The 14,067-nt window shown below is 36.6% G+C and overlaps 1 protein-coding gene across 1 annotated transcript; it reads right to left on the reverse strand.

Moving 5' to 3' along the window:
• Positions 1-436: 436 nt before the first annotated feature.
• LOC129413744 (uncharacterized) lies at positions 437-10,457 on the reverse strand. Its single transcript, XM_055167530.2, has 12 exons — positions 10,031-10,457; positions 7,996-8,160; positions 7,500-7,603; positions 5,908-6,856; positions 5,646-5,746; positions 3,590-3,640; positions 3,104-3,479; positions 2,903-3,016; positions 2,450-2,579; positions 2,217-2,343; positions 2,005-2,083; positions 437-913 (listed from the first exon to the last, which is right to left on the reverse strand). Exons 1-10 carry the CDS (start codon positions 10,260-10,262, stop codon positions 2,322-2,324), a joined length of 2,244 nt encoding a protein of 747 aa, XP_055023505.2. The 5' UTR covers positions 10,263-10,457; the 3' UTR covers positions 437-913; positions 2,005-2,083; positions 2,217-2,321.
• Positions 10,458-14,067: the final 3,610 nt, after the last annotated feature.

Below are 14,067 nucleotides of genomic sequence, written 5' to 3' on the forward strand. Positions count from 1 at the left end.
AGTTAAGTTAAATCTAAAAACTTGTATTTTTAAAAAATCTTGCAATTATTGTGTAAAAAGTGCAAAATGTTTGGAGTGAGATCTTGTTGCTTTTATGTTTTCCCCAGCAGGTGTTTCGAGCACTTCAATCATTTCTGTGGCTTTAGCTGAAGTTTATTCTAGATTCATTTAATTGCGATTATATTATCATAAATATTTATTACATGTATTTCGTAAAGTAATGTACTTTTAATCAGCTCTTAACTTTACAACAAAAATAAAAGCCAACAGTGATAACAGAAATAGCTGCAGAGTAGCAGTTTAATGTATGCATGATTGGTGAAATGTTCAATCCACAGATTTAAATAAAATAAGTTAATCAAAATGTCTTGATGATTGAGAGAAATCATGCAAATGATTAAAGAAGGGTATATTTTAAGGTTTAGGTCAAGTGTACTTATTTATTTGAGTTAAAACAGCATCAGGTTTAACATTGTGTCTGATTGGATTTACTACGTTAACTCCCAGTATTTTATACCAAGGTCAAGGGTTTGATATTGGACATGTACATAAGTAACCCAATCAGTTTATTTAATCAGTTTGATCAAATAAAAAAGATAAGAAAAGTCTTCCATATCAGTTCAATTTTATTTATATACTGTAGCACTTTTCACAATTGTTTAATTATTTCAAAGCAGCTTTACATTAATAAACCTGACTCCCTAAACTCCTAGGAGAAAAACAACCCTAGAGAGAGAGAGCCAGACATAGCTGATTCTATAGAGGATAAACTATATATTAGAAACTACACATTAAAATATAAAAACATTAAGAATTTAAACATTTTTTTTAATCTGTTCAAGGATGAGACAGGATCTGCATCAGACGTTCAGCCAGCGGTCTAAGATCATGAAGTCTGAGGCTGAAATAAAACCTGAAGATGAGAAAAAAATTTTAGTCATCATATTTATAGTATATCTAGAACCTTAAAGGGGCCATGGCATGAAAATCTGACTTTTTCATGTTTAAGTGGTATGATTGGGTCCCCAGTGCTTCTATCAACCTAGAAAATGTGAAAAAGATCAACCCAGTAACTTAGTTTTGGTAAACCATTCTCTACAAGCACGTGAAAAAATAGGTAATTGAAATTTGGCTCTTCTTATGATGTCATAAGGAGTTCTTATTACTATAAAACCACCCCTTAATCTGCACTATCCAACCATGACACTGCCATTTAGTGCAAAGAGAGAAAATAATTGACAGCACAAATGAGTTTCAATTTCAACAAACCACCATCATTGTGATCAGTGTTTGAATTTCATCAGCTCATTTGCATTTTAAAGGACACACCCAAAACGGCAGATTTTTGCACACACCTACAAAGTGGCAATTTTAACATGCTATAATAAATTATTTATATGGTATTTTGAGCTAAAACTTCACATATGTACTCTGGGGACACCAAAGATTTATTTGACATCTTAAAAAAGTCTTGTGCCATGGGCCCTTTAAAGGAACAATATCAGTTGCGGCTCGTGACTGCTCATCCGAGGGGCGCTAATGGAAAATAAGTGTTCGGAGTGTCATGTGTGTTGGTTGTGTTTTTAAAATATTTGTTTGTTGCGTCATGTGAACCATGTGCATCACGTGTTTTGTCAAAATAAGTGCCTGCTGCACACGCGTCAAAACCGTTTATGATAAAAGAGACGCTCAAGTTCACAAAATACACGCAAGACACTCACTTAACAGTGAACTTTGATTCCGCATGAGATTATGCGAGTATCTGGCAAACGCAAGTGTCTCTTTTATCATAAACCCTTTAGACGCGTCTGCAGCAGGCACTTATTTTGACCATACATGTGATGCACACACGATCTCTCGACATGCAGAACACATATTTTGAAATAACGAACCACACACATGACGGGCTACATACATGTTGTGACGAACTTGAACTTCGCATCAAGCGCTTTCGGAAAAAAGAAGTAATAAAATATACAAAGATAAATGCAGTTGTGTACTTACATTATGCAAAAATGTGTTACTCCTGAGAAATTGTGGCCCTTTTAGTGTCGGTGCTATTCTCGCTTTCTGGTTGTAGAAACTAGGGAGACACAAGAGCACAAATGCAGAAGTGTTGGTTAAACAACATCTAACACACAGCTGTTAGCTAATTCATTATGATGCCATTAAATAATGTGATCAAACGGATAGTTAAAAAAGCATTCATTTATTACCTTATTTATCCATAAACATGATTAGCAAACTCCATACGTCTCAGGATGATGAAAACAGCATCTCCAATCATTCCCCTCTCCTTCAGTCATTCAGCTTCATCCTTTTTATTTTTGTGTGGATAGTGCCCTGTAGTGGTGAAAATGTACATTTAAACCAATCTTACGATACAACTAACTACAGAAAATAAAAAGCATGTAATCTGCAAAATGTAGTTTCCTACTTGGTCTGTTACCTCATTTTGTATACGAGTAGCTCTTCTTCGTCAGACTTAGTTTTAAACCAGTCATGATCTAAGATCTGCTTGAGCGTCGGACGATCACTTGGATTCTCGGCCAGGCACCATCTTAACAGATTGCTGATTTCTGTACAAGATTTAGGAGAGAGCTGGTTAGTCATCATGACACACAAATGGCAATAATGATCATGGCATAAAGTGACGCTTTTGTTGTCATTTAAAAATACTGCAAAAAAGTCTATCATCTAAAGGGACCCTGGTCACAGACAGACAGTACCTCAGGTTAAGATGATGGCACAGTGATGTAATACATTGGTGAGCCACTAAATGACTGTTTAGCTAAACACAATAAAATACATCTTGCCAGACAGAATGTATCCTCTGATAATATTTATTGTGGATTTGATCAGATGCTTTGTGTGTGCATGTTGATCAGTCATTTTCACTCACCCTTTGATAAACGATTCACAGTTCTCCTCTGATTCATGAAAGATCCATGCACCATATAGTACAGCACATCACCTAAGGCCCAGACGTTATCTTGCACGGCCTCGAATGAAGCTCCTGTACAAAAACAACATGTTGAGTCATTTTGTAAAAGAAACAGCAGGTTTCAATACTCCGCTATATATTAAAAAAGATTCAGCTCACCACTAAAGTCATAGCCATCATCATGCGTCAGATAAAGTCCAGACCCAAAGTCAATTAACTTCAGGCTCATTGTTGATTGCTGCACCAAGAAGTTTCCGCAATGGATGTCGGCATGGAAAACTCCATTATCCAGACAGTGTTTCACTGCCCGTATCGCCTGACGCATGAGATGTCTTGCTGTATTTTCACTTAGTTTTTCTTCACGCTTAACAAATTGCATCAAGGATTCGCTGTGCAGTGGGTACTCCAACATGAGCATGCAAAAGTGTTTAGTGTCGTACCAGTCATACAACTGTATGACATTGGTGCATGAGGGCGCATCTCTTAACTTAAGCATTAGTGCCACTTCTGTAATGAGCGGTTTGGGGTATCCAGGCTGGAGAAAAAATGGTCAACAAATTACAATTAGATAAAACAAATATCTCGTATTGGTGCGTAATCGCTATACTGTCTATTTTCTGTTTAGTTCACTTTATGACAACTTACAATCTGAATAGTGCTTTCATTCTTTCGTTTGCTTATTTGCTTGATGGCAACCTGTAAAGAGAAAAACAACAAAAGTTAATTTCTCTTGAGCTGACTGAAGCGGCTCACCTGACACTGCACACATAACTTTAAGGTTTGAGAATCTACCAGACCTGCCAACCTTGGAACATTTTTTTGAGTAGCAACTTACCGCAGCAGCGCGCCGCGAGGTCAGGAACATTTGCTGATCAGTAGTGATTGAGTTCACATGATCACTTATCACTTATTACTACAACTTATTACTAAGCACATAGTTCCCACTCACCACCATTTCTAGTCTTTCAACATACAAGTAGGCTATGAAGAACTCTTTTAATGAAAAGGCAATCCCCAAAAATATGCCTTTTTAACAAAAACGACTATGGCATATGTCTTAAATACATGGGACATTATAAATAACAAAGAATCCACAAATAGCATGCTATATCCTTGCTTTATATTCCAGCAGGCACGTTGACATGAACCTCTAATGGGGCACAGCAGGCCTACCACTACTTTTTCTTTAACATACCTAACATGAACAGTATTAATATGTTTTAATGCATAAATGGCAGATTTGCATTCTACAGTACTGATGATAATGAGTCTTTTACAAAAATTTACAATAACATTACTCAGCTGCTACTACAATAAAAACATATGTGGATGATCCTTTTGTGTATATTATCTGCATAGTGTTTAAACCTGCTGAAAAAAAACAGCATAATTCTCATGCTGGTCACCAGCATACAGCACCAAAACACAACATATGCTGGTCTTGGTGGTGCTGGTATGCTGATGACCACCAGCTAAACTAGCACCAAACCATCATGAGAATTAAGCTTGTCTATGCTGATGGTCACCAGCAAACCAGCATCAAAACACAGCATATGCTGGTCTTGCTGGTATACTGTTTTTTTCAGCAGTGATGCCAACTGTTTATGTAGTGTCCTAAAGTAGATCTAGTGAACTAAACAGTAATTTCCTATCTGACAATACAGAACAGTACACAAACATTGTTTTTCTCAGCAATATTGCAAACCTCTATACTTGGTTTTGACTGGCTGAGCATATAATTTGTTTTACTTCCTTCATCATCTATACTTTCTGCTTCTATTTCCCTGCTCTGCACAAAAAAATCGGATGTACATCGACAGGAGCCAGTAACAATCGAGTAAGAATAAGATTGATATTATTTAGAAACGTACTTTTGTTTTGTCATGTTTTCTCGCGTGCCTCACATGCTCTTCTGAGTGAGCGGCGGGCGGCAGCTGAGTGCTACAAAGAGTAAACACAGACACTCCGCTCGTGGACATTGATTTCTGCGTGCTCGCGCCAATTTGTCTTGTGGGACTGCAACGCGTTTACAAGCTTGAATTACGGTTCATATAGCTCAGTTTTTGCCGCGATTAACAATGAATATACTGGCAAATAACTTAAACTTGAGGCACAACATAGGACACTGGGTACAATAGATTTACACTAGGGCACGTGAAACAGTAAAAGGGGTCTAGACGCCCCTGGTTGGCAGGCTTATTACAATGGATGCAATTCACAATTCCCATACCCTGCCCATTTACCTTAAAAAACGGTGTTTAGAACCATCCTCCCTTGTAAAACAAGTCACAGTATGAAGATGGACCGAGATGAAAACCAATTTTGTTATTTTCGTTATTCGTTGCGAGTCGCGACGACTCCCCGCTCTCCGCTTTGAAGAGTTTAAAACTAGCGCTATGATTGGTCGACGTCGTCTTTTCCCAACAGGTTGGTGCCCAATGCGGTAGACTCATAGACACTCATAGACGAGTTGCCTAGTGCGCAAATGCACAAACAGTTTAAATCAAACCATCAAAGGCTTTTCGCGTATTTTGAAGTGACAAATCGTAGCAGCGTTGTTTAGTGTCTAAATGCGTATCTGTTACGCAAAATGCGTAAAGGTTGTCAGGTCTGAATCTACAAACTTTAAAACATGGTTTAGATCAAGTGGACATACAAATTTCAGCAAACATTGTGTTTGATATAAATACGAGTGCATTACCGGAGTGCCATCCGATTTACGGATCCCTTTGTACACTTTGCCAAAGGCACCTTCCCCAAGCACTTCATCCTTCAAGAGTTGATATTTAGAATCAAAAGTGTCTGAAAAACACACAGAAAAATGATGAGGTGACAGTACATGTTAACATTCATATACTCACAGACGAAAGGTACAGCATACATTTCCAGGTACAGAAGAATATGATGAAGAAACCATTTCACATATTGGTGCAAAGTAGGAGTAATGAAGTCAGTACACTCACCTTCAGGCACTGAGGGATCAGCTGCTTTCTTCTCGCTTGGCGGTTCAAAAGCTTGTTGAAAAACATTTATTACTTTTGGCCTGACAACTTTATCATCTTCTGGTAAGGGATTTCTGGGATTTTCAAGGGCTTTTGCCCCAGGATTTCCATCTTCTTTTGACCCAGGATTTTTTGCTTTATTTGGGTCGGGATTTCCGCCACCTTTTAACCCAATATTCTCTGTAATGGCACCTAACGTCTGTAGCCTGGCATTGGCTGCAGCGATGCCACCAAAACTGGCCAGATCCGCACCATCCATGGCATCAGGAATAGCTGGATCGGCATCTTTTTTCACTTTTTTACCTTTTTTTCTCAAAGGGTTGTGAAATAAGCGGCTCTTTGAAGCCTTTTGTTTGTGTTTCTTTAAGCCAACACTCTTCGATTGAGAATCTGCCAGATCAACAACTTCCCTGGCATCAGGGATAGCTGGATCGGCCTCAATCTGTGAAATCGGCATCGACTCCACTTTGCCCCTCTGGAAGCATCCAAGCAAGCGTTCCCACAATGTCATGCCTTTATCCGGACAAATCTTTGGTTTTGATTGGGGGCAGGCCAGATCAGGAACATCCATGCCAACAGGAATATCTGAAATGGCCTTGGGCTGTTGAGTTGGCACAACAGTCACTTTTTCTCCCTGGAGGTTAGATCTGCGGCTCTTTGAAGCCTTTTGTTTCTGTTTCTTCGGAGCAACGTAGGTCTTTGACTGTGATGCTAGATCAACAACTTCCCTAACATCAGGGATAGCTGGATCCGCTTTAAGCAGGGGAGTCGGCACTGACTCCACCTTGCCCCTCCGGAGACGGTCAAAGAATGCCATTCGTTGTTTTTCCGGTTTGATCTTATTGTTTAATTCAGAGCTGGCCAGACCAGCTTCTTCCTTTAGATTAGGATTAGCTGAATCCGCATTAAGCTGTGGAGAAGACCAGAGGTGGGTCAGACAGACAGACAGATAAATGTTTCCAGCCATGTTTAGAAGCCATGTTTCCATCCAAGGCTTTTTAGCAAAAAATGCTTTAGCGCATAAACGCAATACCTCAAAAAATATTTATTTTTTTAATAGCTTTAACGCAAATAAATGTGATGTCACATGATAGATCTTCATCACGCGCAACCTCTGAAGGGCATAACAGCAAACAATGGGCGCTCTTATCGCAGCCTGAGACTTTCTGTTTTGATTTGCAGAGTCGATCCTCCATATACGCAGAGGGTACGCAAGCTGCACTGAACTAACTTCATGAAGTGCTGAAATGTCAATCACTTATCCATAAAATGATTCATGTTTATTCTCCTAAATATTCAATTTTTTCTCCTCATAATCGGGTGCCTTTGGTGAAAGCACATTTATTTTAAATTACCAAGATTTTTTTGCGATACACCAAAACTTATGTGACAATTCACTTACATCATTCGTGACATCACCACGGACACCATTTTAGCTCCATTTGAATAGAAAACCTTTTTTACACATATTCACTTGGTCGATAACAAAACCTGGATGAAAACATTTCTATAAATGGACAGATAGTTGTACTAAATGTAATGATGTAACAAACCTCTGAAGGAATCGGTGTTTCCACTTTATCATTACGAAGGAATGGCTGCTTTACATTCTTCCACCCCTTCTTTATTGATTTAAAGATTGTATTCTTGCATTTTTCTACACCAAAAATATAAAAACAAAAACAAACGATAAACTATTAGAAAATTCATTATGACAAAAGTTGAACCGTTGTCAGTAATGATACTAAATAAACACATTTAACAAACTGTCCACGCAGATACTATTTGATCAAATATGTAATTGAGTATCTAATTCTTTATAACAAATTCCTAAAAATACAGCAATGATTATTGCATTAATAACGCTGTTAAAATAAGAGTTTAAAACACACTAGCAATGGTCTAAACTTAATTTCTTATTGTAAGATGCGTTATTTTACTGACTTTAATGTAATAAGATATCAGTATCTGCAAGGGCCAACAAAACTATTGAGGAACAAACATGGTACAGATTTAAAGATTGTCAAGAACACAAAATTTCCATCTGACCTGTGGGGCTGTTCGCCTCCTCAAATGCAGGAGTAAACTCCTTTACTCCTCCTCGTGGATGTGAACTCCCGGCGCGTCTGTCTATCAAATGTCCGTTGTTCGGGACAATTTCAGGGACAGCACACGGAAGAACAAAATCCATTCCACGGTCATCACATCCCAACACTGCAATTCAATAAATAATGTTATGAAATGAATGCTTTAACTGAAGTGATCAATACGTGTCTAAAACTTGTCACTTATTTCAATGTATTAACTGTATAAAATATTTCACATTTGCAATCATGCTGAGCAGAAACAACAAACATCAGACAGTAACATACAGGGATGCAAACAATGACATGATGTTGTGTATTGTGTTATTGTAAATCTGATGAGAAAAATACAACTTTTGTTAACTTGAGATAACAAGAAATTAAGTTGTGATCATGAGAAAACATACAAGCAAAAATAAAAATAGTACACAACCTCGGCTTCTGTAAATAAACAAAACATTTGCAGTCTGGTATGCACTGCTTACTATTTATTATGTTATACATCACTTATGAAAATTAAACATTTACATACAACAAAACCTGGTTAACGGTACTGTAGTTAAACCATTGTTACCACAAAATAACCATGGTTTTGCAAATAGTACTCAATAGGGCTTGGGCGCCGCGTTGCATTCTGGGACGTGGCGGCCATGTTGGTGGCCTCGCGAATGTAAACATACAGCAAGTAGGAGAAGCGGCAGAGTTGGGAGAATAAAAAGAAAGAAAAAAGATGTTAAAATCCGGAAAAGGATGTGGAATTTACTGGGATACGTTAAACAGGGAAGCAGGGACCGGTGTTGTGTCGAACTCAGTTCCCCCTATGTTTCCCTTTAGTGTGGTGCTTTTATAGCGTTTTCATCACGTTACATTTTAGAAAGATTAAAGATTTGAATTGGTTATACTAAAAAGGCATAATATCATGTATTTTATAATACAATTTATTAAATATTTCATACATTTGACAGTTTTCTATTAGGGTATTTCTTTTAAAATATAGCCTCTCTTTTCCTTTTTTTTCCTTTACTGGTTGTTTTAAAAATGTAATGTTTGCATACATAATTAAATAAATATGATACATTTAATATGATTCATACTGTAAAAATAATTGACTTACCATTCAGAACAATACAGATACATTACAGAAACGCACACATATACATCTCAGTAGCCATTAAAACTTTACATATATAAATAATAAAACCTATAACGTGATAAAAACGCCATAAAAACACTACACTAAAGGGAAAAATAGGGGGAACAGACTTCGACACAACACCGGTATGTGGACAAAATCAGAACTATTAACGGTTTGGATCCATATGAAAAAAGAGTGAATAAAAAGCCTTTTAAGATAACAGCGTGGTTGTTGTGAGAGCACGATTTTACGCCAATTTGTAAGCAAAGTCACGTACGACCTAGCTTCACAAGTAGCTTAGTTAATGCAGCAGTTTTCCGATATTGAATAAAACATAATGAAGTTTTGTCCTTATCTGTCATTTTTAATGTAAATTACTTTTAATTATTAATACAGCAACGGTTTACCATGGTTGAAAAAAATAACGACAAATTAATCAAATTAAGACACACGATTGAGAGAAAGTATGTCTATAAACAGAGCGCAGCATGGAGCGCAGCAGTAAAGGAGGCTATCAACATGGCCGCCACGACAAGTAATGACGTCACGACGCTCAAGCCCTTACTACACTTTTACCACATAAAAACCATAGTTAATTTCCGTGAGGGATGTTAAAAAACAAGGCCTCATACGGCGTAATTCTTATCTTAAATTGCGGGGATGTTTTATTCATTTCGGTGGCTTTTTGTTAAATTAATGGAGTCAAAATTTGTCTGCGTATTCTCCCGGTCAAGAAAAACGGCGGGTAAAATGTCAAGTACACGAGCACCACCTGCTGTGTCTACATGTACACGTGCATTAACAACACAATAACTGTATGTAATCAGCATGAAAGTCAGACGTTTTGCCTTAACTTGCATCTTACCTCTTTGGCGTTTCGCCTCATGTGTTGGATAAACATCCACCATCTCCTCCTCATCATCCTCCTCTCCTCCACATGGATTTAAACAACCGGCAGCGCGCCCGACTTGTGACGAAAGTCCGATATCAAGGACATAGTCAAAGTTCGGCACAGCATTCGGCAGAATAAAATCCATATTTTCAACATCTGCTCCTTCCATGTCCTTGTCGGACAATGGTGTTACAGGACGAAACATGATGTGAAAAAATAACTGAAAGACTTAACTGTGCTAGACTCGGTTCACAGAGGGTTGAAATCTAAGTAAACTGTCTGTCTGTACACAGTGCGTCGAGCAGTTTAAAGCTGCGAACTTTTTGAAAGTCTGCAAAATTCACTTGGTAATCTGTACAGTAGCGTTCGGAGTCAACCAAAGGCAAGCGTTCAGATCAGCCAAATGATACCGGTCTCATCTGGCTGAGCGTTTTTATAGGCACCGAGTGTGACGTCATAATGGTTCCATGACAACGATGTGTTCTACAGTATGGTTGTCATGGAGTTTAATGACTTTTTTCTGTTTACAGTTCAACTGTGATGAGTTTTTTTATATATATATATATTTATGTTTCATTAAAACAATTTACAACTTTTGATTGTAGATATATATATATAATATCAAAACCCTTTAATATGTCTTACTTAATGCTTATTACTACTTTTTAAAATATATTTTACAGAATGTATAGATTTTGTATTAATATTTTTTTATTGCATGTTCACTAAACATTACAGAAAAGAAAACATACAACATTACATAACATACATAACAGGAGGAGACGCATAACAGACCTTACTACATTAACGTACATAGTTTACACAGAGAAACAAAAAACAAAAAACAGTTACATTTCCATTACAAAGCCACACGAACCAGATCATCATAAACTAGATAAGATTTTTCCCAGTATAAGAGATGTTTACTTCTTTTTCTTAATTTTGTATTCATATATTTAGACCTATTGTGTTATTCATTTACAACCACTAGATGGCGCTATGTCAATTACCAGTAATGTTAAAAGAAAAAGAGCATTAGTCGAGAGTAAAACACAGACATGCTCAGATTGTATGGAGATTTAATTTAAATCATTAAAAAGCATCAAAGGTCATATATTTTAATGCATGATACACACGAAAGGTTTTTTCATTGCTCAAAATCCTTCAGGCATATCAAAAAGTTAAACACTGGCAGTCAGTCAAAAACAGACATTAAGTTAGATAATAATCCCTCATCCCTTACAGCAGTTAAAGCATCAACAGAGTTACATATTGCTGGGTTTACAGCAGGGTTAAATTCACTAAACACTACGTAATATTAATTCCCAAACACATTAAAGGACATTTGACTGATGAAGAACCACCACAGAGACTAAAGGGTCATTGTGGTGGACAAAATACTGTATGAGATGAGAGGAAAAGATCTTAAAAATGTTTCCAATACTAAAATTATATTTTCTGCCCCAAACCAATTTATGCAACAATCTCCTATCTTTGGTCAGATAACATGAAGCCTAAATTAACCTCCTAAGACCGAGCTTTGGTTTGTCTTTTTTTTTTCAGATTTCTACCAGCTATTTTTGGGAACCAATTAATATAATAACCAAATATTTTTCTATGAACATGAAGCAGTGTATTTGTCCATGTTTGTGTATAATAGGTTCCAGTTACACAGAATTAAGTATTACATATACATATAAGTATCCACATATGTGACATCCAGGTCTTAGGAGGTTAAATGTGGCATAATACAACTGTAAATAGAGATAGACCTTATTAAAAAAATTTAACCTTCAAGATTATATTTTTACATTACAGATTTTATGTAGAAATCTCTCAAACTTGCTTCACTGATACTCTGAACTTTATTGAACTACATCTAAACACAGTTTAAGAATTATCTTCATTCACTGTTATATTTACCTTTAAGCTAAAGAAGACTGTACCATTAATCTATATAAAGCACTGTACCATACCACCAAAAACATGTTGAAGTCATACTTTCTATTCATTTTCATCACCACCGGATCAAACATGCAGTCACTGTTTCATTTCTCTGCAAAGGCTTCAGTGGAGATGAGCACGTGGACCTGTGTGATGATAATAATAAGAGATTATTCAAAGACATATCACAATGATGATAACTTTGGTATAGGGATGAACATTCCCATACCATCTTGTATATTGTCTTTTAAAAATATATATTTTCTTTTTTTAATCTATTTTTTGCATATTGTGTATTTTATTTATTCTAATTGTATTCTTTTTATTGTCTGTATCCTGTCACACTTATTCTGTGCTGTAGAAGCTTCTGTCACCAAAACAAATTCCTTGTATGTGCAAACATACTTGCAAATAAAGCTCTGACTGATCCTGGTTCTCTTCTTGAAGAGCTGGAAGTCGCGGCAGGAAGAGTGGCATCTGGTGGAGGCTTCTGTGAATTACAGGGAAGTTTCAGCTTTGAGGTTTGCCTTAACATAGCATGTGTTTAGTAACAATCAAGGCTGTTTAAAGTCACAGTGACCTACCTCTCTATCGAGAATGTAGCGCCTGAAGCACTTCAGGGACTTGGTGGTGATGTCCTCCTCCTTCATCACCAGCCACTGCTTTGTAGAGGTGTACGCGTCTCCTGCGCCATTTCCTCTCTTGGCCGGTCCCAGCTTGTGCAGGCTGCCGCATCTCGAGGAAAGTGAACGACCTGAGGCGGCCCTGCCCATGAATTGCCCTGTCCACGTTGACCTCGAGGTAGCAGGAGACCGAACAGCTGCACATACCTCAGGAGGAGGTCCTTCACCCACCGGTCATTAATGGGGTTTTTTTTCGGGATGTCACACTTGTGTCAAAAAAGCTTAGCTTGGGCAGCAATGGATCTATCTTCTTCCTGTAGGAAACAGCCTGTTATAATCATCATAATGATAAAAAATTACCATGACAAATACAGAAGGTCATGATTCAGGTTAGGGGTTTTACAGTCACAGTGAGCAAATTTGAATATCTGTGTACACATTATAAATGCACAAAGTCAGGTGAAAATTTAAATGATACTTATTTCCCCCACTGTACAGTATTTTACATGAGGTGATAGAGATTTATAGGCTTTTGGTCATAGTGTGGCAATTAAAAATAAAAAGTAATATTGAAAATAACTTGATTTGGGCATTAACACAGATCAAGCTAATACTTTAGCAAATCCTTATGAAAATTAACCAAATGTTATTATAGTAAAAGTGTAATAACCATGTTTTTTGGTGAAATGAATGCCATTTGTATGACCAGAGTGTTACTACAAATACCACGAAAATTAACCTTTTTACTACAATCTCTTCTGTACAGGAATCTAATTAGAATTTCTATCATATTTTGGAACCGTTCCATTAGAAAATCCTATAGGATTCCATTAGAAAAATCTTATAGGATTCCATTAGAAAAATCTTATAGGATTCCATTAGAAAAATCTTATAGGATTCCATTAGAAAAATCTTAAAGGATTCCATTAGAAAAATCTTATAGGATTCCATTAGAAAAATCTTAAAGGATTCCATTAGAAAAATCTTATAGGATTCCATTAGAAAAATCTTATAGGATTCCATTAGAAAAATCTTAAAGGATTCCATTAGAAAAATCTTATAGGATTCCATTAGAAAAATCTTATAGGATTCCATTAGAAAAATCGTATAGGATTCCATTAGAAAAATCTTAAAGGATTCCATTAGAAAAATCTTATAGGATTCCATTAGAAAAATCTTATAGGATTCCATTAGAAAAATCTTATAGGATTCCATTAGAGGATATTTCTAAAGGATTTTAAGACACAACAAAAATTTGTAGAGGATTTAATGGGATCCAATGACATTTTTTGTTTCTTAAAATATGCTTTCCCCTATTTGATTTTGTACATTGTTGTTGTTACACTGTAAAACCCGATAAGTTAACTCAACTTAAACCGTTTGAGGAAAATCATTACAGTTTATTAAACAATCATTTATTTTACAAACATTATTTTAAACATA

Source organism: Misgurnus anguillicaudatus, chromosome 5 (assembly GCF_027580225.2).
Source record: "Misgurnus anguillicaudatus chromosome 5, ASM2758022v2, whole genome shotgun sequence".
NCBI classification, from domain to species: domain Eukaryota; kingdom Metazoa; phylum Chordata; class Actinopteri; order Cypriniformes; family Cobitidae; genus Misgurnus; species Misgurnus anguillicaudatus.

Excerpts from the sequence above, each read along its gene's own strand:
- LOC129413744 (XM_055167530.2), bottom strand. The coding sequence starts at position 10,262 with ATGTTTCGTCCTGTAACACCATTGTCCGACAAGGACATGGAAGGAGCA. Across the intron at positions 6,857-7,499 it reads AAACACCGATTCCTTCAGAG|CTTAATGCGGATTCAGCTAA; the intron begins GTTTGTTACATC and ends TCTTCTCCACAG. Across the intron at positions 3,480-3,589 it reads ATGAAAGCACTATTCAGATT|CCTGGATACCCCAAACCGCT; the intron begins GTAAGTTGTCAT and ends TTTTTTCTCCAG.